Source organism: Pogona vitticeps, chromosome 5, assembly GCF_051106095.1.
Source record: "Pogona vitticeps strain Pit_001003342236 chromosome 5, PviZW2.1, whole genome shotgun sequence".
NCBI classification, from domain to species: domain Eukaryota; kingdom Metazoa; phylum Chordata; class Lepidosauria; order Squamata; family Agamidae; genus Pogona; species Pogona vitticeps.
The window spans coordinates 40,186,594-40,208,116 of NC_135787.1; the positions used below are offsets into that span (position 1 = coordinate 40,186,594).

Genomic DNA, 21,523 nt, shown 5'->3' on the forward strand with positions numbered 1-21,523 from the left:
TACTACTGGGGAGAGGCAGACCCATTGACTTTAATAGTCTTTAAGCTCATTACACAAAAGCTGTCCTGCTGGACCATATCTAGAGGGTGAAGAATTACACCTCCCACCCAAGGGTGCTGTTGAGAGGTCAGTACCCCTCCTTCAGGCATTTTTTTCGCTGGAAAACTCCGTCTCCTTGAAATTGAAGGCTAAAGGCTGCCCTGTCAAAAAAAGACTGGAATGGGGGAAACGGTTTTTCCATGGTCCACTTCAACTGCAAAGCCCCTGGTAAGAAGGTCAGAGAGCTTTTAAACTAACACGGCATACTTTCTAAACACAGGAAAAACTTGTTTACTTCTCACTCCCTTTTAAGGAGCCCCCGCCTACATCCCCCACCCCCAATCTCTTGGAATGGTAACAGAAAGGAACCCTTTCCTGCGACTAAGGGCAAAAGAGAGGGAGGAAGCGCCAACAACTGCTGTTACAGAGTATGCGCAGGTCTTTCGCACATGCGCGCTGGTAACTAGTGGCTTTCCCCCCCCCCCCCAGACGAGCAAATCACAGGACCCGCCGGCCGGGCTCGCGTGTCCCTCTTCCGGGTGGCTGGTGAGTCGTGGTCGGTCCGGTGGAGCGGCTCGAGGTGAGCGGGAGGTGGAGCGCGCGGCGGAATCAGGGCGCCTCAGCTGTTGCGCCGCGTGGCTTTTCATGAAATGGAGCGGGGGGGGGGGAAATGCAAGGCAGGAGCCCCGTGGGTAGATGTCGGCGGCGGCGTGGGGGTGGAGAAGGGGGTGCAGGGGTGCACCGCCGTGTACCTCTCGGGAGAGGCAGTTGGAACAAAAGCCTTTGGCGCCCCGCAGGTGCGAAGTTATTGTTGGGAGGGCGGCTCTTACAGCTGTCTCGCAGCTAGGATGGTTCGTCGGTCGGTCCTCCAAATGGGATTGGACAAGTTGTTTTCAAAATACCTGTTTGAACTTTTTTTTTCCTTCCCCCCCCCCCCCCCCGCAATCCTCTTTCTCCTCTTGTCGGAAGTTTTTCGTATTTAGATGTCGATCTTTTTATCATGCCCGTACAGTACTATTTGGTTTAGAGCGCAGTGATGAGTCGGCTAGGCCTGCGGAGAAACCAATCGAGACTTTGCTGGAACGGGTTGATCAGGTTTGGAAATCACATGCGGGTTTGCTTACAAGCTTGATGGGAGGATAGGCTTTTTATTTTGTGAAGCGAGCAGAGCTAAATTCTTTTGCCTGCTTCTGAATCTGTAAAGGTCTATATCAGGAACTAGGATACGATCCAAAAACCCCAGCGGTTCTGCTCTGAAGTCTGCAAATTATACGGTTATTTGTTTGCTTGCTTATGTGAGCCAAATCAATAAGTAGCATAAACTTGTGGAAAGTTTGGTAAAATTATGGCAACTAGAAAAATAACAGAAGCAGAGAATGGAAGAGTTCGAAACTTTTTGAAACTGCTGACATCTGGGTTAGAGTTTGAAACATAGGAAGCAACCTTATAAAGAATCACCTACTCATTGACCTCTTACACTCTACTCTGGCTGGCAGAAGCTCTGCAGTGTTCCAGACAGGAATTTATTCTGCAGGACTATTCAGAGAAATAGTCCTATTTCAGAGAAATAGTTTTCTTGGGAGGAAAGCGATGACAAATCTTGACAGCATCTTGAAAAGCAGAGACATCACCTTGCCAACAAAAGTCCGAATAGTCAAAGCTATGGTTTTTCCTGTCGTGATGTATGGAAGTGAGAGCTGGACCATAAAGAAAGCAGACCGCCGAAGAATTGATGCCTTTGAATTGTGGTGCTGGAGGAGACTCTTGAGAATCCCCTGGACTGCAAGGAGAACAAACCTATCAGTTCTAAAGGAAATCAACCCTGAATGCTCACTTGAAGGACAGATCCTGAAGCTGAGGCTCCAGTACTTTGGCCATCTCATGAGAAGAAAAGAGTCCTTGGAAAAAACCTTGATGTTAGGAAGGTGTGATGGCAAAAGGAGAAGGGGACGACCGAGGATGAGATGGCTGGACAGTGTCTGCGAAGCAACCAACATGAACCTGACACAACTCCGGGAGGCAGTAGAAGACAGGAGGGCCTGGCGTGCTCTGGTCCATGGGGTCACGAAGAGTCGGACACGACTAAACGACTAAACACACACACATTCAGAGAAAACAGGCATTGAATGTCAGTCCTTTTGGTTTGCAAAGCATATTACTGTATTACTAGTGAGTTGTTGTCTCTTAGTGTTTATTTGCACAGGGGCTGACCTTGATGCCTTACTATACTATTCAAATAAAGTACCTCTCTCTTGATTCTGTGTGCTCTTGTTGTGAAATACACTCTAACTAAAATGGCCTGAGGATGCCTTCCCTCCTAATCTCGATTTTATAGAATGTTTAGCAATAGTACCTCCAGAGTGTCATATATAAAGTTACAATTAATAATGTGCAATATCTGGTATTTAGCAATCACTATATGTTCAGGGACAGTCTCAGTGTTTTACATGTAATAGCCTACCATCCCTCTCTCAAAACAGTTGGGCCCACCTTGTGGTAGAAACAGCCTGTTTTTCCAAAGAAATACATTTGTTTAGAAGCATTTCTTAGTAGGTAGGGTCAGTAGGAGATGACATGGGGATTTATTTATTTATTTATTTATTTATTTATTGGACTTATATACCGCCCCATAGCGCTACAAGCACTCTCCGGGCGGTTTACAATTTAATTATACAGGCTACACATTGTGAAAGATCACATTCCTAATAATTGTTACAAAAGACTTGTGTTCCTCCTAGACTATTTTTGCATACCTACAGTGATTAACAGTACAGTAACTGCTATGGGGTACAGTTTTGATGGAAAGTCACTTGTTGTATTGGTAATCCGGTAACTGTAAATGTGTTGGGTCTTTCTGTGAAGTGGGATGAGCAACATAAACACAAGAAACTTCCTGTAGCTTCATTTCTATGATTCCGGGAGAATCAGAGGTAGACGTTTCACTTCCCCAGAATTTAGATTTGTGGTGAAGGCTACTTGCTTCATTAATAAGGTGTGCATTCCTATAAATTAAAAATGTTGATGGTGGCTTTCTATATTATGACTTTGGGACTACCACATTCAAAGCAAGCACTGCACTTTTCCAGTAGACACTATCCTTAATGGAGAAGGCTGGGAAATGACATTTTTATGGTGGTACCTGAACACTTGTCAAAAGGCTCTTAAGTCTTCTTTTTGCAATATGTCTCTGTTGCTGATTGTTGACTATTTCTTAAGAGTATATGTCCAAGATTGTATCAGTTAGTCTGAACAAATTGGTTGTGTAGGTGTTCTGATCAAAAGTGTATCTACACTATATCGTTGTATCTTTTTAATATCACTTTAACTGCCATAGCAGCCGTAGCTGTATCATCTCTTGGAAACTTTGTGGTGAGGTGCTGTTGTAAGTCAGGGAAGTGCATGAGGACTGGCTAGCAGAGAAGTCCAAGTACTTCACTAAGCTAGAAATAGCAGGACTGCACAAGATGGAATGATGTCAGAACGATAACAATCTGCTATAACTGTGTAGTGCCAACAAACTAAATATCAGGGATCAGACTTCTACAAGAATGCAGGTGGAAGGAAATTATCATAAAAAGAACCACGTAAAATATATCACATAAGGAATACCATGGTTCACATTTATGCAAATAAATTGAAAACTGTCAGGGGTGGACATTGTTAACTATCCATTTACCTGGTACAGTATGTTGCTGTTGAAATTTATTATAATCAATGAGCTACATGGTAAATAATGAATGAAATCCTGTTGCACAACTCCACCTGCACATTTATATAATGCCACGACCCAGAGGGATATGCTGGCACTGCGGGTTAAACCGCTGAAGCCTCTGCTGCAAGGTCAGAAGACCAGCAGTCGTAAGATCGAATCCACGCGACGGAGTGAGCCCTTGTTGCTTGTCTCAGCTGCCGCCAACCTAGCGGTTCAAAAGCATGCAAAAATGCAAGTAGATAAATAGGTACCACCTCAGTGGGAAGGTAAATGGCGTTCTGTGTCTAGTCACACTCGCCACATGACCACGGAGGATTGTCTGTGGAGAAATGCTAGCTCTATGGCTTGGAAACGGAGATGAGCACCGCTGCCTAGAGTCGGACACAACTGGACAAAATTGTCAAGGGGAATCTTTATCTTTACCTTACTGCTGATGGCATCATCACAATGCGTGAGCCTTGCAGAAGGATTTCAGCCATTGTAGGCTTTGTTTTTTTTTCACAAAAGGCCTCCAGAAACTATAGAGCAGACTCATATATAATTTAACAGTTTGTGTTGTACCTGTTGCAATATCTTTGCTTAAAAGCAGTATAAATCTGACAAAGTGTATAATATGGACAAACTGAGGTACAGTAATTCATATCATGATGTCTACACATCGTTGAAATGCCATGATTTTTACTATATGAGGGATGTGCTACAGAATATGGAGAATATTATTCTCGCTTCTAATATATCGAATTTGACTTAGAATTTATTTCAATACTAGTAATATAGAGCTTCGTAGCATATACTCTCCAGTGGTCAAAGTATTTCATGGAGATTCTCAGTAATTCCTCCAAAAGTTTTGTGAGGAAGGCCAGTATATTCCTATCACATAAATGAAGTTATTGCACAAATTATTTTGCTTTCCCTGTTTATGACTGAAGTTCCCATTCTGATGTCTCATCTGACTCACAGCTTGTGCTGTTAATCAGTAGCTTGCTAAAACAGATGAGGGACTAGAGAATGCTGACATTTTATTGAGTTTTACATTGCAGTTGTACAATTGAAAACATGCTTAGTAATAGGCATCCTTCAGTCTCGAGAGACTATGGTAACTTGCTCTGTATGGAGGTCTTGGAACAGCATTTAGTGTGGCTGAGAAGGCCAATTTGAGAGTGACAATCTTTTCCACACTGAAGACAACTACAATCGAGTGGTCCTGAGGGACTAGATAGGCGGGATATAAAATAAATAAATAAATAAATAAATCTGTCCCCTGTCCAGCTCCCTGGTTTTGCTGGTTTCGGGACTGCCTCTTTGCCTCGGCCTGCTGGACAAGTGTCTCTTCAAACTGTGAGAGGCCATGATGCACTGTCTGCCTCCAGGCTGAACGCTTGGATGTCAAGGCTTCCCATCTGTTGAGGTCCATTCCTAAGGCCTTCAGATCCCACTTGCAGATGTCCTTGTATCGCAGCTGTGGTCTCCCTCTGGGGCGATTTCCCTGCACTAATTCTCCATACAGGAGCCATTCTCACGACATGCCCACAACATACACGGTGCTGTTTCAGTAATGTATACATGCTAAAAATTCCAGCTTGTTCTAGGACTACTCTATTTGGGACATTGTCCTGCCAGGTGATACCAAAAATGCGTCGGAGACAACACATATGGAACGTATTCAGCTTTCTCTCCTGCCGTGCAGATAGGGTCCAGGACTCAATACAATACAGGAGTGTGCTCAGGACACAGGCTCTATAGACCTGGATTTTGGTGTATGCCATCAGCTTCTTATTCCAAATTACTTTAAATGTTTATTACAAATGTTTCTCATATTGGCAGATGTATTGACTGGATAGGAATACCATGCTTCACATTTTTGTTAGTTGCCTTGCTTTGAGCACAATTTTAATAAGCACTTGTTCTTCCTTGCCTTTAATTCAGCATTACACTAGCAACTGACTGCCAGTTTGACTGAGATTTCTTCACCTCCTTTCACCTTCTGTGGTGGCCTAAGAGAAGATGGTTGAAGGGGGGGGGTGTCAAAGTAGTCTCATTGGTGGAAGTATGCTGTTAAATTTGGGCTCTTTTTTAAAAAAGATGCATAAATAAATTACAAGTAACAACACAAGTATACAGACACCTTATAAAATAACAATAAAAATCAGAATATGTGGTACATAAACATAAGTATAATTTCAGTATTATATTGAAATTATGATATATTATTCAGTTCTCTAGCTATATTCAGTTGTTCATCCCAATTAAAGCAGATGCACAAAAGATGCATATGTGTGTGCGCCATTGATTCAAAAGATTGCTTTAACTGGGACTAACAATTGGATTTAGCTCAATTTCTGGTTAACAAAAGAAATCTCATAACTTGACACTCCACTGTTTTAGATTGAGATATGTGGAGCTAACTGTTAACTGTCAACACTGTAATTATTTTGCCCTTGCCTTTTCTCTGCACTCTTATATATAATTAGTCAATTTAATCCATTGTGATATAATTCCATAGTTTAGTTAGGGACATTTTTGCATCTTTCAAGAAGAGATTTTAGCAGCAACCAATAGAAAAGCTAACTGAAGTTCATAATATTTGTACAATCCTCTGAGTGTGTGACAGAGGAAAGAATTCCAGACTATAGTGTTGCTTACAGTCTATACACAGGGACGTGGTGGCTCTGCGGGTTAAACCGCAGAAGCCTCTGTGCTGCAAGATCAGAAGACCAGCCGTCATAAGATCGGATCCACGCAACGAGGTGAGCTCCCGTTGCCTGTCCCAGCTCCTGCCAACCTAGCTGTTCGAAAGCATGTAAAAATGCGAGTAGATAAATAGGTACCACCTATTTATCTAACAGCGTTGTGTGTCTAGTTGCACTGGCCATGTGACCACAGAAATGGTCTTCGGACAAACGCTGGCTCTACGGCTTGCAAATGAGAATGAGCACAGCACCCTAGAGTCAGACACAACTGGACTAAATGTCAAGAGGAACCTTTACCTTACTGTCTATACTGCCTTGGCATTTTTGAAGTTTTGGAATTTTTTTCATGAATTGCCATGAAACTGCTTCAAGTCACATAATAAATGCCTAGAATTATATGTATAAATACTAAAGATTGAATCCCTTATTGCTAAATTGACATTAAACAGGAAAGAAACCTGGGTTATAATGTAATACTGGGTATGCGGTGTCATAAATGTCATTCTACAGAATAATGATTGCTGCCAGCGGCATCTTGGAATGCAACTCTGAATATAAAGTATGACTTTTTAATGCAATTTATACACAATGTGAGAAACTAAGGACCAAGCTAACCAATTTATGTGAATTATAAAAAACCCAACACTGGTAATAAGAAATATATGGTTTTCTTTAGTATGGTGTGGATCAGTGGTTCTTAACATGGGCGATAATGCCCCCCAGGGGGCGATTTCATTTTTCAGGGGGGCAGTAGAATGAAAAGGGGCGGTGTGGGGGCACTGGAGCAGAAGGGGGCGGTAGGGGGGCACTGGAGCAAGCCAAACCTGTGAAGATGGCTACAGCCTTTCTACAGTGTGCATGAATATATATTTTCCTCCAATCTTAATTTAGTTTCAGAGTTTTTGTCTTGAAAGTTTTAATTCCTGCATTGCAGTTTGTTTTTATGTCCTTTTTAATATTTCTTTTTGCATCTTAAAATTTGCTTGCAACTAAATCATTAAATGTTACTTTTGGGGGGCATTTCATTTTCTTGGAATTGAATTTTGTTTTCAGGGGTCATTGGATTTAAGTGTCATAGATAGATAGATAGATAGATAGATAGATAGATAGATAGATAGATAGATAGATAGATAGATAGATATCATCACCGTGGGGAGGGGGGCGATGATAACTTCCTCAATGGCTCAAGGGGGCGTTTCTTTCAAAAAGGTTAAGAACCACTGGTGTGGATGACCTGTGAGGAAAATACTGGGTGGGGGCGGCTAAGGGCTCCTAGTAGCAGGTAGCAGTAACTGTGTAAAACCAGGTGATGGAGAGGAATTCATTTATGCCTTGGCCCTTTAGATATTTTTTATTTCTGGTCCCTACAGTCCTGAAGCATTGACTATGCCGAGTGGGACTTCCAGGAGTCAAAATCCAAAACACCTCGAGGACTATAGGCTGAGAACAGTTGGCCTTGTGTGATTGAAAGTATGCAAGTGTAGTACAAAGTGTTGTTTTTTTCCAAAGGCTATTAAATTTATAATATTTAAAAATTAGTGCCTCGTGTTAGTCTGTAATCTTGGTACTGTATTGTTACAGTAACCAGAAGCATGGGAACTGAGCTGTTGAGTAAGAATCTGCCCATAAGCTTTACAAATTGAAGGGTTCCTTATGATCACTGGACAAAGATCTAGGGAAGGATATGATTGCTGCAGAAAGATCTAGTGAGGCATAAGGTACTTGGGCTGACTGAAGCTTTCCCTCTCTCTACTGACCTACAGAATGTGCTCCGTGATGTACATAAGATTTACAGCAGTGAATGCTGCATGCAGAGCCAGCCCAAGTTGTTTGGAGACAAAAGACAAGATGCTGCCTATCCTTCATTCTTCGTATAGAGAAATCTTAACCTTGCTCTTTGTGAAGGGACATCCCCCCCCCACACACACACAAAAGTAACAGGCCAACATAAGGTATGCAGGGCTGGTTGTCTGGTTTACATAACACCAACATCTCCCTGCTTTTTTCCCATTCCAATGTCTTACTGTAATTCTTAATGTTTCAAGTAAATTGCTTTGGTTAATGATAGGCCTCAACCTTCCTCCATGATTCAGACCATCATGCCAACCACTACAGTACCATGGAGGAACACTTTTGATAGAGAATTATGGCCCTGAGGTTTGTCTAGGGAGTCCAGTCCATAGAGTGTTAAGTGTTGTAACTGGATTGTAGATGCTTTTCCAGTGACTAAATCAGAATCTGATGCCTGCAATCTGAGAACATCCTTATTAAACTACCTTCACAGCAGTTATTTGTTTTCCTATTTAGGTGCTGTCTCTTGGTTCCTTCACCTGTGTCTTTCATGAGCCACTTGATTAGTTTTCATCTAACACTTTGTTGTTGTTGTTTAGTCGTTAAGTCGTGTCTGACTCTTTGTGACCCCATGGACCAGAGCTTGCCAGGTCCTCCTGTCTTCCACTGCCTCCCGGAGTTGGGTCAAATTCATGTTGGTAGCTTTGATGACACTAACCATCTCGTCCTCTGTCGTCCCCTTCTCCTCTTGCCTTCACACTTTCACAACATCAGGGGCTTTTCTAGGGGGTCTTCTCTTCTCATGAGATGGCCAAAGTATTGGAGCCTCAGCTTCAGGATTTGTCCTTCCAGCAAGCACCCAGAGTTGATTTCTTTTAGAATGGATAGGTTTGTTCTCCTTGCAGTCCAGGGGACTTTCAAGAGTCTCCTCAAGCACCACAATTCAAAAGCATCAATTCTTTGGAGGTCAGCCTTCTTTATGGTCCGGCGCTCACTTCCATACATCGCTATTGGAAAAGCCATAGCTTTAACTATGTGGACCTTTGTCGGCAAGGTGATGTCCCTGATTTTTAAGATGCTGTCTAGGTTTGTCATCGCTTTCCTCCCAAGAAGCAGGCATCTTTTGATTTTGTGGCTGCTGTCACCATCTGCACTGATCAGTAAGCCCAAGAAAGTAAAATCTGTCACTGCCTCTGCATCTTCCCTTCTATTTGCCAGGAGGTGATGGGACCAGTGGCCATGATTTTAGTTTTTTTGATGTTGAGCTTCAGACCATTTTTTGCGCTGTCCTCTTTCACCCTCATTAAGAGGTTCTTTAATTCCTCCTCACCTACCCTCAGAGTGGTATCATCTGCATATCTGAGGTTGTTGATGTTTCTTCCAGCAATCTTAATTCCGGCTTGGGATTCCTCCAGTCCAGCCTTTCGCATGATGTATTCTGCATATAAGTTAAATAAGCAGAGGATCAATATACAGCCTTGTCATACTCCTTCCCCAATTTTGAACCAATCAGTTGTTCCATATCCAGTTCTAACTGTTGCTTCCTGTCCCACATACAGATTTCTCAGGAGATCTAATACTTTATCTTCTTTCTATAGGCTCTTGAGTTGGTTTTGGGACTATAAAGCAGCAGCTCCCAGCCTTGGGTCTTTGGATGCTGTTGCATGTCTCCCATGATACCAAACCATTACTGCCTGGGGATGGTGGGAATTGTAATCCAGCACCATCCAAGGATCTAAGATTCCATCTGAACTAAATTGCTGTCATATTAATGAAACATCTAAAAACAGACAGGTGTCATGGCTGAAAATGAGGGATCAATTACTTTTGACAAGATAATAAGACAATGTTTATCCCCTCTCCCAGAAATTTGCTAAACAACCTTTGGTCTTCCAGAAAGTGAAAGATGCCAAAAAAGAAGACAGGTGCTCGGAAGAAGGCTGAGAATCGTAAAGAACGCGAGAAACAGATTCGAGCTTCCAGGGGCAATGTTGATCTGGCAAAACATCCCTGTAATGCTTCAATGGTAAATCATTATGCATTTCTTATCTTTGAGATACAAATACAATACAAACTTTGGTTAAAATTTTCTCTTCTGACCACAAACACTTTCTTAGTGTTTATAAGACTAATACAAATGAAGATAGTTTCTGTATTCATAACCTTGAAACCTTATAAAATACAAATGGAAAAAATTGAAGCCTTTGGAAATTATTGCCCTCTTCCAGCAACACCAAAACCTATTCCTCTCTGGCATGTACAGCAGACCTGCAGAAGAGAAAATTCACTGACAGTTATGAGTAGAGTTTTTTACTGGCCCAAGCCAAAGCTTATGGATCCTGGCTGAGATGCTATAACTCAAGGAGGGGTATATGTACCGTAACCTTCTGGATGTTGGACTGTGGCTCGCACCATGCCTCCTAATTGCCTTTCTTGACAAGGAGTGATGGGGGTTGCAATCCAGCAGCAATTTGCTGGCCAAATAATCCTGCTTTAACTGAAGATGAGGTTGGACTCGATGGCCCTATAGGCCCCAACTCAGTCATTCTACGATAAGGTGGGATCTTAATAGTAGTTGAAATTTATTTATTTATTTACTAGATTTGTATCCCGCTCATCTAGACTACGTCTACTCTGGGCGGCTTACAGTAGAAGCATGAAAACAACATATAAACAATTAAACAACAATTCAAATCAATAATATTAGTGGCATTCAAGATGAAAAAGCAAAATAAAAGTTAAGATCGAAAAGCAAGTACTGTAGTGACCGGAGGGGAGGCCTGCCTAAAGAGCCAGGTCTTAAGTTGGCTCTTAAAAACACCCAGCAAGGGTGCCAGGCGAATTTCCAATGGAAGTTTATTCCAAAGTCAAGGGCCCACTGCCAAGAAGGCCCAGTTTCTTCTTGTTCTTTCTTTCCAGGCCTCCCTCTTGGCGTTAGGCTCCTCGGCCGCCTTTCCTGGCTATATCGAGTGATTCGAGTAGATCTAGGTGGGAGAAGGCATTCCGCTAGTTATTGAGGTCCTAAACCATTTAGGGCTTTATATGTCAACATTAACACTTTTAATTATAAATATTTATTATTTAATTATAAATAAATAGATGCAAGGCAGGTACTCTGCCTCTAGTGGCACCGACCTTTGCACTTTTATAATATGTTTTGAGTTGCCTGAGGCTTTAGAGAGGAACAAAAGGCTGCTGAGCTGTGTTAATAGAAATGAGACTGCAGTGTATGAAATGTCATATTCCACACTCAATGTGATGAAAGATTGTCCAAGTCCTACCAAAATGCCAAGCAGTATCCAGAGATCATAGACAGTGGGTAATCTGCCTCTTCTATTGTTAGTGAGGAAAATGAAACTTAATTTCCTTTTGCACAGTGCTGTAAAATGTCAGTTTAATTCACAAATTTGTCAAGTTTAAATAGAAATTCCTAAAAGCAAATTATTTCCTTCTCTTACAGGAATGTGATAAATGTCAAAGGTAAATATTCATTTTCAGTATTTTCCTTAAATATAACCTTTTTGCAGTATTCAGAACATGTTTTGTTCTATTATTTGTTTCATTGTTTTGTATTCTGACAGACGGCAGAAAAATAGAGCCTTCTGCTACTTTTGCAGTTCTGTTCAAAAGTTGCCTCTTTGTGCACAATGTGGTAAGTGTACATTGTTTTACCAGGGTATTTCTCTTAATTGTAACTAAATGTTAATGCAGTAGGTCTGTCTGTAAAACCATCTTGTTGTATTATGTAAACACCTCCATCTTTTTGTTCTGCTGAGTCCTTAGGCGTTGTGAAGTGACATGCTCAGATTAAGGCAGAGCAAATTAGATTAATGGAAAATAGACATCTGATGCTCCAGATGTTTTGGACTCTTAATTCCCTTCAATCAGTCTGGCTGATAGAGGGGATGGCGAGTGTGACAACATCTGCTGGGACAAAAGTTCCCAATTTCTGGGCTGGGGCACTGTTGCATGTCATATTTTAGAAAGAAAGAAAGACTGCTTTGAGTGAGGATTTAGAACAACAACAAAAGTTAGGAAGAGATCACTTTTACCTTCAGGGGAAGGGGGGGTATGTCAAGTAGGGAAAGGGAGTGGCATTTTCATGCCTCAGCCCTCTGCTTCTGTCTCCTAAATGTCTTTGTTTTAAAGCAGCTGGGTGCATTTAAAAAAGGATTTTGTAACACTATGTCATTTCCCCCCATATATCTGAAATCCCATCAAATCTTCCTTAACAGCATGTAGGTTAGGTCTGTAAATCTTTAACATATACTTCTTTCGCCTCTGTAACAGGAAAGACAAAATGTATGATGAAATCTTCAGACTGTGTCATCAAACATGCTGGTGTGTACAGCACAGGCCTTGCCATGGTGGTATGTATCTCAAATGGAGATTCACATCTAGAAAACAGGTGGAAGATCTTTTGTCCCCCAAGGGTCCTGGCATGCAGCTCTCAACAGCAATACAAAGCATGGCTAGTGGTAAAGGATCATGCATGGCAATTGTAGACCAAACATCTGGAAAGCCAAAGTTGGTTAGGTTTCCTGCTTTCACATAAATGATGGGTTAATTCATTGCTGCAGAGATTATCTGGCAGATTTGCAGTTCATACCTGTCTTGCTATAGCAAAATGCAATAATTGTCACATTCTAGGGGTTGTAGTTTTAAAAGAAAATTTCCAATTTGTGCTGATATGGAGCTAAAATGTATTTTGAGATAAAATACAGGCTGAAATTCTATTGCTGTTCATATGAGGTTCAAGTGGCTCATTTGCATGCCTGTTTGTGCAGCTGACTGCACAGTTGAGTTGCACTCTGGCACCTTATCAATTAGCTGCAGCAAGTTGCACAAACCCCACCAGGATTCTGGCCATTCTTTGTTAAAACAGATAATCTGTAATATTGGCTCACATTGGGGCCAAAATGCAAAAAGTTGGAGAGAGGGATCTCTTCTGTCTCACAGCATTGCCTGCAGTGAGAGAAATTATTTCAGAATAATGGTGGGAAAAGAGACCATACCTTGGGGAAACTCTTGAGTCTTTCAAAAGCTATGATTTGGGCCCAAAGTGGCTGGTTCTTGCGCGCACTTTTGATTAGCCGGGTTGAGCAGATGTTGTAGCACGGACTGATCTCTTTAGGGGAGTCCAGCCCTGTTGATGTGCTTTGGAGTATTCCATCGTATTTGCTGATGGCTTGACTCCGGGACTTCTCCTTCTGAGCACTTCCAGTTGGTGAGCATTGTGAGTGGGATGCAGGACTGAAAACCATCAGTGGAATTCAGTTTCTTTTAATTACTTCAGGACTGGGGTTTAATCAGTCTTGAAACTGAGGTTATTAGCAGACATTTGGGATGTAACTCTTAGTGCTTCACCGTCTCCAGATGATTCCTGCCACTTGCACCTTGGAAATGTGTGTGTAACATTTTGAGCAACAATTGCAAGAATCCTGCAGCTAGCATAATCACTAGGAATTCTGGCAGCTGTGATCCAAAGAAGTGACTCTTCCGAGCTCTGCGTCATGTCCTGCTGTTCAAAATGTCTGTCAACAGGGGGCAATCAGAGTCTACAGTAACGTATTCATTCCTCCTTTGCAGGGAGCCATCTGTGATTTCTGTGAAGCTTGGGTTTGCCATGGCAGGAAATGCCTCAGTAGCCATGCTTGTATCTGCCCTCTTGCTGATGCAGAGTGTATTGAGTGTGAGAGAGGCGTCTGGGACCATGGTGAGTTGTTTATGAACAAGGTTTCTCTTCCCTGTTCTAACTGCATGTTTAAAGCTCCAAGAATATAAAACAATATTCTCTTTGTAGAAGCCTTGCTACTGCTGGCTTCCCCTTTAAAAATGAAAAACAGAGGCAGAGAGTTCTAGAATTGGTAAAGAATCCCCTGCCTATGTTTTTCATTTAATTTCCATGAACCAGTGGCTGATTCCCAGCCAGGAAGGAGGCCCTGCGCTTGTGCCTCTTTTCCATGAGTGAAAGTCTACACCAGGAGTGGAGAATCTGCAGCCATCCTGATGGTGTTGAACCTGAATCCCCATTATCCCTGACTATTGGTAATGTTGATTGGGGGTGATGGGAGTTGGAGATGATGAGATTTGGACAGCCCGACTGACACAAATCTCACATTGTATCAATGTCATTTAAAAAGGATACACGCAAGGCATCTGTGTACCCTGCACTCCACAAAGGAGTTAATGACAGAGTTAATACTAAAAGTTGCGTTGACTGGATTAGTTCAGGAAACAATTAATCACATACCCTTTCCCTCCACTGACCGTTTCTGCGTGTATGACAATAAGGGCCCAGTCCTTAGATAGATTGCACAGGATGGAGTTTGAAAGCTTCCCACCTACTCCATTATGGGAATTCCACAGTCATAAAAGCCCATGGTCCAAAACTACATTTGCCTGCTTTGCAAATTAACTATTTGATTATTCTGTAGGCAACTTCAAGTTTTGTTAGTTTCATTAATTTCATTTTGTTAGGTTTTCCTGGTACCTGATAGCTTTTGGTGGGGCAGGGGCATGCAGCCTAGCTATGTTTTTTCAAAAAAATCTGTTACATTCTTTCTTTCTGAATCTGATAGGAGGCAGAATATTCAGCTGTTCTTTCTGCCATAATTTCCTCTGTGAAGATGATCAGTTTGAACATCAGGCCAGCTGCCAGGTTCTGGAAGCAGAGACCTTTAAATGTGAGCTATTTTCCTAAAGCTTCTTTTATCAGAGGTGAACCAGTTTTAACTGTTTCTAGAGTGCAGCTCAAATCCTGAGGGAGCATCAGTAGTGAATTTTAAGCTAATAATTCAAGAGGGTAAGTACTGAATTCTGTGATTAACAAATGTGTCTGGAATTTGTCGCAGTCAGTGGGCCAGTTTGGAACAAAGCTAGGAAAAATTACTTTTGGACTCCCAGAATGCCCCAAAAGTCTTTTTCCTAAGCTTTATTTCAGCCAATAATAAGCAGGCAGGAATTTGGGAACCAGTAGAAGCTAGAGATAAGGACTGGTAAAGGTAAAGGTTCCTCTTGACATTTAGTCCAGCCGTGTCTGACTCTAGAGTGTTGTGCTCATCCCCATTTCCAAGCCATGCAGCCAACGTTTGTCTGTAGACAGTTTCCATGGTCATGTGGCCAGCGTAATTAGACATGGAACGCCGTTACCTTCGCACCATGGTGGTACCTATTTATCTACTCGCATTTACATGCTTTCGAACTGCTAGGTTGGCAGGAGCTGGAACAAGCGACGGGAGCTCACTCTGTCGCGTGGATTCGATCTAGCGGTTTCTGGTCTTCTGACCTTGCAGCACAGAGGCTTCTGCAGTTTAATTCGCAGCACCACCACATCCTTAGAGATGAGGATATTTGTATATAAATACAAGTATCCCTGATGTGGCTGGGACCCAACGAGGGTCCAGCCCACAGGGGCCACACTGTCCACTCACATGTCTTGCTGCAGCGCTGGTCCCTCTCATCCTTCCAATGACACCAAGAGCTTTGCTCTTCCCACTCAGCTGGCTACTCAGCAGCCGTGTGAGGAGACTCATCTTCTCGCCCCCTACCTGGCGTGGCCAGTCATGTGGGAAGAGTGTGGAACTCCAGGTGCCATTGGAAGGACGAGTGGGACTGGTGCTGCAGCAAGATGTGTGAGTGAACGGTCCGGTCTCAGGGGCTGGACCCTCATTAGGTCCAGCTACATTGGGGATATTCATATATGAATGCAAATATGAATATCCCCGTCTCTAATGGAAGCTCCTAAGCAAGCTAGGAAACTTCCGTCTGCAATTTTAGCTTAGTAAGATAATTTTCCTAGCAAGCTAGAAATGTAAGGTAGATTTTGTTCTTGGCTTTTGATTCTGGCTTGTTATAAGAGAACTGGGCAAAGTGCAGCCCGAGGGCCACATACAGCCCGCGGGCCGCTCCTGTCCGGCCCGCGGACAGTTTTGAACATCAAAACCATTTATAGCTTTTTGTCTAAAGTTGATCAGTTGCTTATCTGTAACATACTGCAAAAAACCTATTTAATATTTGTGAAGATTAACAAGTTTAAAATAAAAACAATCATAACATCACTGTTTAATTTTATTTTTAAGTAAAGTTGGTTTGGCCCCCGAACACAGTTCAGATTTTTCATGTGGCCCCCCCTGTAGAAATTAATTGCCCTCCCCTGTTATAAGAGAACAAGGCAAGCTTCTACTTTAGACCTAATGCTAGTCAAATCACAGATGTAGGCTTTCTGGTTTATTTGGGGAACCTGTTGCCCTGCAAATGTTGTTGAACTCCAGCTCCCAAAGGCCTTAGTGGATCTGGCTAATGGTAATGATAGAAGCAGCTGACCAAAATCTAGACAGCGAAGAGTACCCTTTGACTTGCTTAACCTCTCACGAACAGTAGGAGCCAAGCAGGAGTGATCAGTAATTCTGGTTTCCTGTGAGATGTCAATGTCAAGCATTCTGCAGAGTAAAATGGGAAGTAGGGATTAGACACTGGGTTTTTTTAAGAACTACAAATCCCATGATTCTTCATTCTGGGATTCCCACATGATATATAAATACAGTGGTGCCCCGCTTGACTATGAGTTTTTTCTGATCGCAAAACAATAGTTCCTATGGGTTTTTTTCACTTTACGTTGATTAGGTCCCTGCTTCGCTAACCGTTTGTTCGCAAAATGGTTTTTTTTCCAGCTCTGCAAAATGGCTTCCCTTCGCAAAATGACTTCCCTCCCTTCACAAAATGGCTGTTTTCCGGACAGAAGCTTCGGAAGACAGCGATTTTAAACAGCTGATCGACGGTTCTCTATGGGGTATTTCCCCATTGGAACGCATTAACCAGTTTTCAATGCATTCCAATGGTTTTTTTCCCGCTTGACGACGATTTCACTTAACAGCTATTTTCCTGGAATGGATTATCGTTGTCAAGCGGGGCACCACTGTACTTCAATGTGGCTCACCCTGGCTAAAGGCCTAAGCTGGAAGGCTTTGTGGCCTAAGCTAGGCCTAGGTCCACTTAGCTTCCTGTTTATTGGGTACTGATGGGTGCCCCTGAAGGCTGGAGCTGGTTCAACTTTTTCTGGAGAGGGAGGGGCAATGTGTAGCTCTGCAGATGTTATTGGGTTGCAACTCCTATCACTCATAGGCAGTGTAGCCAGTGGTGAGGGATGGTGGAGATGTAGTTCCGCCCATCCCCAAAAGCTGAAAGGCCACACAATGCTCACTTCTGGATTACTGCAAGGACTGCCAGGCTTCCAATCAGAGGCCTGACAGTCCTTGGCTAAAGCATTGTGTGAGTTGTAGTTCAAAAACATAGCCTCAGCAATTGTCCCTGGTTCATGGTCAGCAGGGTGCCTTTGTATTCCTCCAGTGCTGCTTATAACAGCCTTTTTTTCTTTTCTTTTTTTGGGCTAGTTCTGTTTTCTGCTTCTTCTTGTACAAATAGATGGTTATAAACATAATTAAGAGGGCTTCCCTGCTTCCAGAAGCGGAAGGAGAGTGGAATGTTGGCCCATCATTAAAAATGTCTGTACTTTCCTATAAGCCAAGGCTAAGTGCTTGTTTTCCTTGTGCTTGAAAGAGGCACAGTCATGGAAAGCCCGGAGCTATCCATTGAACTAAATAGCTGACCTTGGTTTAGAAGGAAAAAGAGCAAAGCTGCAAAATCTCATTATTCAGCCATGCCTTTTATCTTGCCTAATAGGTGTTTCCTGTAATCGGCTTGGGCAGCATTCATGTCTCCGTTGTAAGGTAAAAAGCAAAAGTGTTTTAATGCAGATGTATTGGATATGCTATTCTCTTTCTTTAAAGCTGCCAGCAGTTCTTGTTATATCCTTTGCTAGGGATACATCAAAACTGTCTTCTGATACTTTTACAAAGAAGTTGTCTGCATCCTGTTCCTATTATACTTGGATTAATGCCAAGGCAATGAGATGTCGTCTCTCCATTCTTTATAGACTACAGATATGAAAATTGCCTTACTCATTCTGGCCACAGTGCTGCCTTTTCCCTCTGCTGGTTCCTTTTTTATTCAAAATACTAAATGGTATCCTCTTTGTCTGGCTATCTACTGCACCAATCTGCTTCCACCAGTATGGCTGAAATCATATTTTCTTATGCTTCTACCTCCCCTAGTGTCACCTGGGATTCTGATTATGTTCTGTCCATGCTAAGGCAATCAACCAAACAATCTATTGCCCTGGTCTGGGCCAACTACAGACTCAGTAGACAAAGGAGAAATTATTGTTTCTTCCATACCATTAGCCACCTTGAAGCACCTTTGACCAAAAATACAAGCTATGCACATTTTAAACAAGAAAGGATTCAAATAACAAGAACAGAAGATGTTCAGTATCATTAAAAGTTATGTTGGCCAGAATCCTTTTAGTGTTCATGCATAGCTAGTGTAGCATGCTGTGGCAAATTGTGGCTAATTGACAAGGTGCTGGGGTGCATCTCAGTTGTGCAGTCATGACAAGGCATATTACTGAGAGACAGACGGGCTCTTCAGTTAACTGCAGCAAGTTGTGCAGACACTGGGAACCTCCAACTGTGGTTTTTGTTTTGTTTACACTGTGAACTTTAGGACCCCCCTAAGCCTTCACAATCTTCTAATGTCTATCAGAGGGATAGTGTATGTGTTCTGTCTTCACTAATCCTGGCTCATCTGTCCTATTTTTGGATAGTTGTTGATTCTGGCTGTAGTTTATTCTTTTTTAATAAAAGAATTTTCCTTTAAAATTGTACAGTCATTCATACATCATAAGAGTGAAACGCTATAATAAAGATGCAACCGAAACATGCTTTGCATTTTGTCATTTAATTATTTCAAATATAAAATACTTGTTTGTTTTACTCTTACTCTACCCTCATACACTGTTGTAAAAGGATAATTTAGTGAATTAAGTCCAGCCAGAATGATTTCTGTTAATCAGATGGGTTGCTTTCTGGATTGCCCTTATTTATGTTCAAAAAGGTCCATGAAAGTTTGATTTTGAAACTCCTTGAAAGAGTAAGCCATGGTGAGAAAGCCACACTATGGGTTAAATTTTTAATTGGTTAGGGACTCTCTGATCACTGCAAACCAATGATGCCAAGGCCTTCTTTATTGTCCTCCAGGCATGTTTCTGTGATGATCACACACGGAGTAAGGTTTTCAAACAAGAAAAGGGGAAAGAGCCTCCTTGTCCAAAATGCGGGCATGAAACGCAAGAGACCAAGGATCTGAGCATGTCAAGTAAGTTCACACTCAGAAGGCCTCCTATAACCAGTGTTGTTGAAGGTCTTTCCTCTTACATGTGTGAAGATCTGATTAAGAGAAGGGAGTGTCTGATGCAGTTTTCAGTCAATTGTTTGATGTATCATTTTGAAGCTGATACATTTACTATGGGGACATTGTTCAGATGACTAGCTGAGCTACCTGATGGGAGAGGAGTCTTTAAATTCCAAAAATTGCTATGGGCAGTCGCTAATCTTGGATCTTTTGCTGGCATCTAACTGAATTAATTTGAATTAATCATTTTCTTTTCTATTTCTAATTTTGTGATACCAGGTACAAATCATGATTTATTCTTAGCATATTAATGACTACATCCATAACAATTCAGTGTATGAAAGTAGTATCATGCCATTTAGTGTGGAATATTTAATGCCAGCCTTTCTTCATATGCAGATTTTTTTTAAAAAAAATAAGATAAAATATAAGTGGGAAATGTTGCTTTTTCCCCTCCCTGTATTTTCCCAGCACGCTCTCTGAGATTTGGCCGTCAGACAGGAGGTGAAGAAGCTGATGGGGCCTCTGGTTATGATGCCTATTGGAAGAACCTTTCAAGTGGCAAAGAAGCTAGTACAGGTGATCAGGATGAGGAATATGATGAATATGAAGGAGAAGAGGAGGAAGAAGAGGAGGAAAATGGGGAGGGAGGGAGAGATTCAGAAACAGAGATGGCTGATGTGTTCACTAACTTGAATTTAGGAAGGACCTATGCAAGTGGCTATGCACACTATGAGGAATCTGCTGACTAAAGTTGCAACCCTAAGCACCCTGAAGTGAAAGTAAGCACTCCTCAAATGTAGTGGCACTTTACTTCTGGGTAAACATGCTTTTAGAGTCTGGCTGCAACCATTCTTATTCTGGAACTAGCATTGAAAGGAGCTTTGTGTATGCTTAGTGAATTGTATGCATGGCATGGAAGTCTTGACAAGGTCTTTCAGATAACAAGGCAGGACTATCAGGTAGGAAGCAAGGGAATGGAGCTATTGTAGGATGTCAAGAAAGTATTCATATGGCCAACTGTATTAGAAACCCTGGAGAGGAAAATGGACTTTTTTGTCCAGGGAACATAACACTTCTCAACATGTATCAGAGGTGTGAGGAGGCTAAGATCATTTTTGATTCTGTAAATTCATAGATAATAAACTTATTTTTCTTGAATAATTTTGATGGTGGATCCTGTCATGTTTTTATAAATTGTAAGTATTGGTGGCAATGGGTATCTGCTATTTTTATATATATTGAAAGCTGTCTTGTGAAAACTAGGTATTTTTATTGATTCAGCTTGAACATTTGGAGAACTGTTTGGTGCAAACTTTGGAGTCAATGTATAAATTCAGATTAAAGTTACTTTGACATTTTGTATAAGTACAGTTGATCAATATATTCTATTGTGATGTATTTCTGGAACATTGTCAGTTCCTGCCTCTTTTGGAACGTTCAACTGTAGTATTCAGAACCACTTGCCATGTAACCTAAAATAAGATTTTGATCTTAACTTTACCACCACCAAAATGTCACTGCATCCTCCTTTAACTGAATAAAGTCCATCATACCCTTTCATTCTGTGTCCTTTGTGTTTTGTTTTAGTGTGGGTGAAAGAGTAGTCCATTAATATTTGTTCAGAGAAATACAAGTCAACAAAATGTCTCCTTACTAAATATTCCTGAAATAAAGGAAGCAGAAGGTATAAAGGTCAAAGTGGATATTAAGGTGAATGTATGTATATTGGGCTGCTTTTCTTCACACAAAGGGACTTACTAGAGTTGGGTGCCCCAGCAATCAGACATTCAAATTCAGCCTGTATTTACTTTCTAATGACCATCACAAAACAAAGTACAGTGGTGCCCCGCATAGCAACAATAATCCGTTCCAAAAAATTGTCGCTATGTGGATTCGTCGCTATGTGGGGCAAAAAAGCCCATAGGAACGTATTAAAACACGTTTAATGCGTTCCTGTGGGCAAAAAACTCACCATTATGCGGAAATCCTCCATGCGGCCGCCATTTTCGCTGCCCGGTAAACGAGGAAAGGGCGCAAA

General features: G+C 41.8%; 1 protein-coding gene across 2 annotated transcripts; it reads left to right on the plus strand.

The window, feature by feature from the left end:
* The first annotated feature begins 482 nt into the window (after positions 1-482).
* ZNF330 (zinc finger protein 330) lies at positions 483-21,045 on the plus strand. 2 transcript variants are annotated; one of them, XM_078394729.1, is made up of 10 exons: positions 483-585; positions 10,129-10,258; positions 11,693-11,712; positions 11,814-11,884; positions 12,523-12,602; positions 13,822-13,948; positions 14,814-14,918; positions 17,914-17,960; positions 19,329-19,446; positions 19,954-21,045. In XM_078394729.1, the coding sequence occupies exons 2-10, from the start codon at positions 10,139-10,141 to the stop codon at positions 20,232-20,234; spliced, it is 969 nt and encodes a 322-aa protein (XP_078250855.1). In that variant the 5' UTR covers positions 483-585; positions 10,129-10,138; the 3' UTR covers positions 20,235-21,045. The 2 variants fall into 2 exon arrangements, with proteins under 2 accessions (XP_078250855.1, XP_078250854.1); XM_078394728.1 differs by having other exon boundaries at positions 498-619.
* Positions 21,046-21,523: the final 478 nt, after the last annotated feature.

Coding starts and splice junctions, on each gene's coding strand:
- ZNF330 (XM_078394729.1), top strand. CDS start 10,139: ATGCCAAAAAAGAAGACAGGTGCTCGGAAGAAGGCTGAGAATCGTAAA. Junction 11,885..12,522: donor GCCTCTTTGTGCACAATGTG/GTAAGTGTACAT, acceptor CCTCTGTAACAG/GAAAGACAAAATGTATGATG. Junction 17,961..19,328: donor ATTCATGTCTCCGTTGTAAG/GTAAAAAGCAAA, acceptor ATTGTCCTCCAG/GCATGTTTCTGTGATGATCA.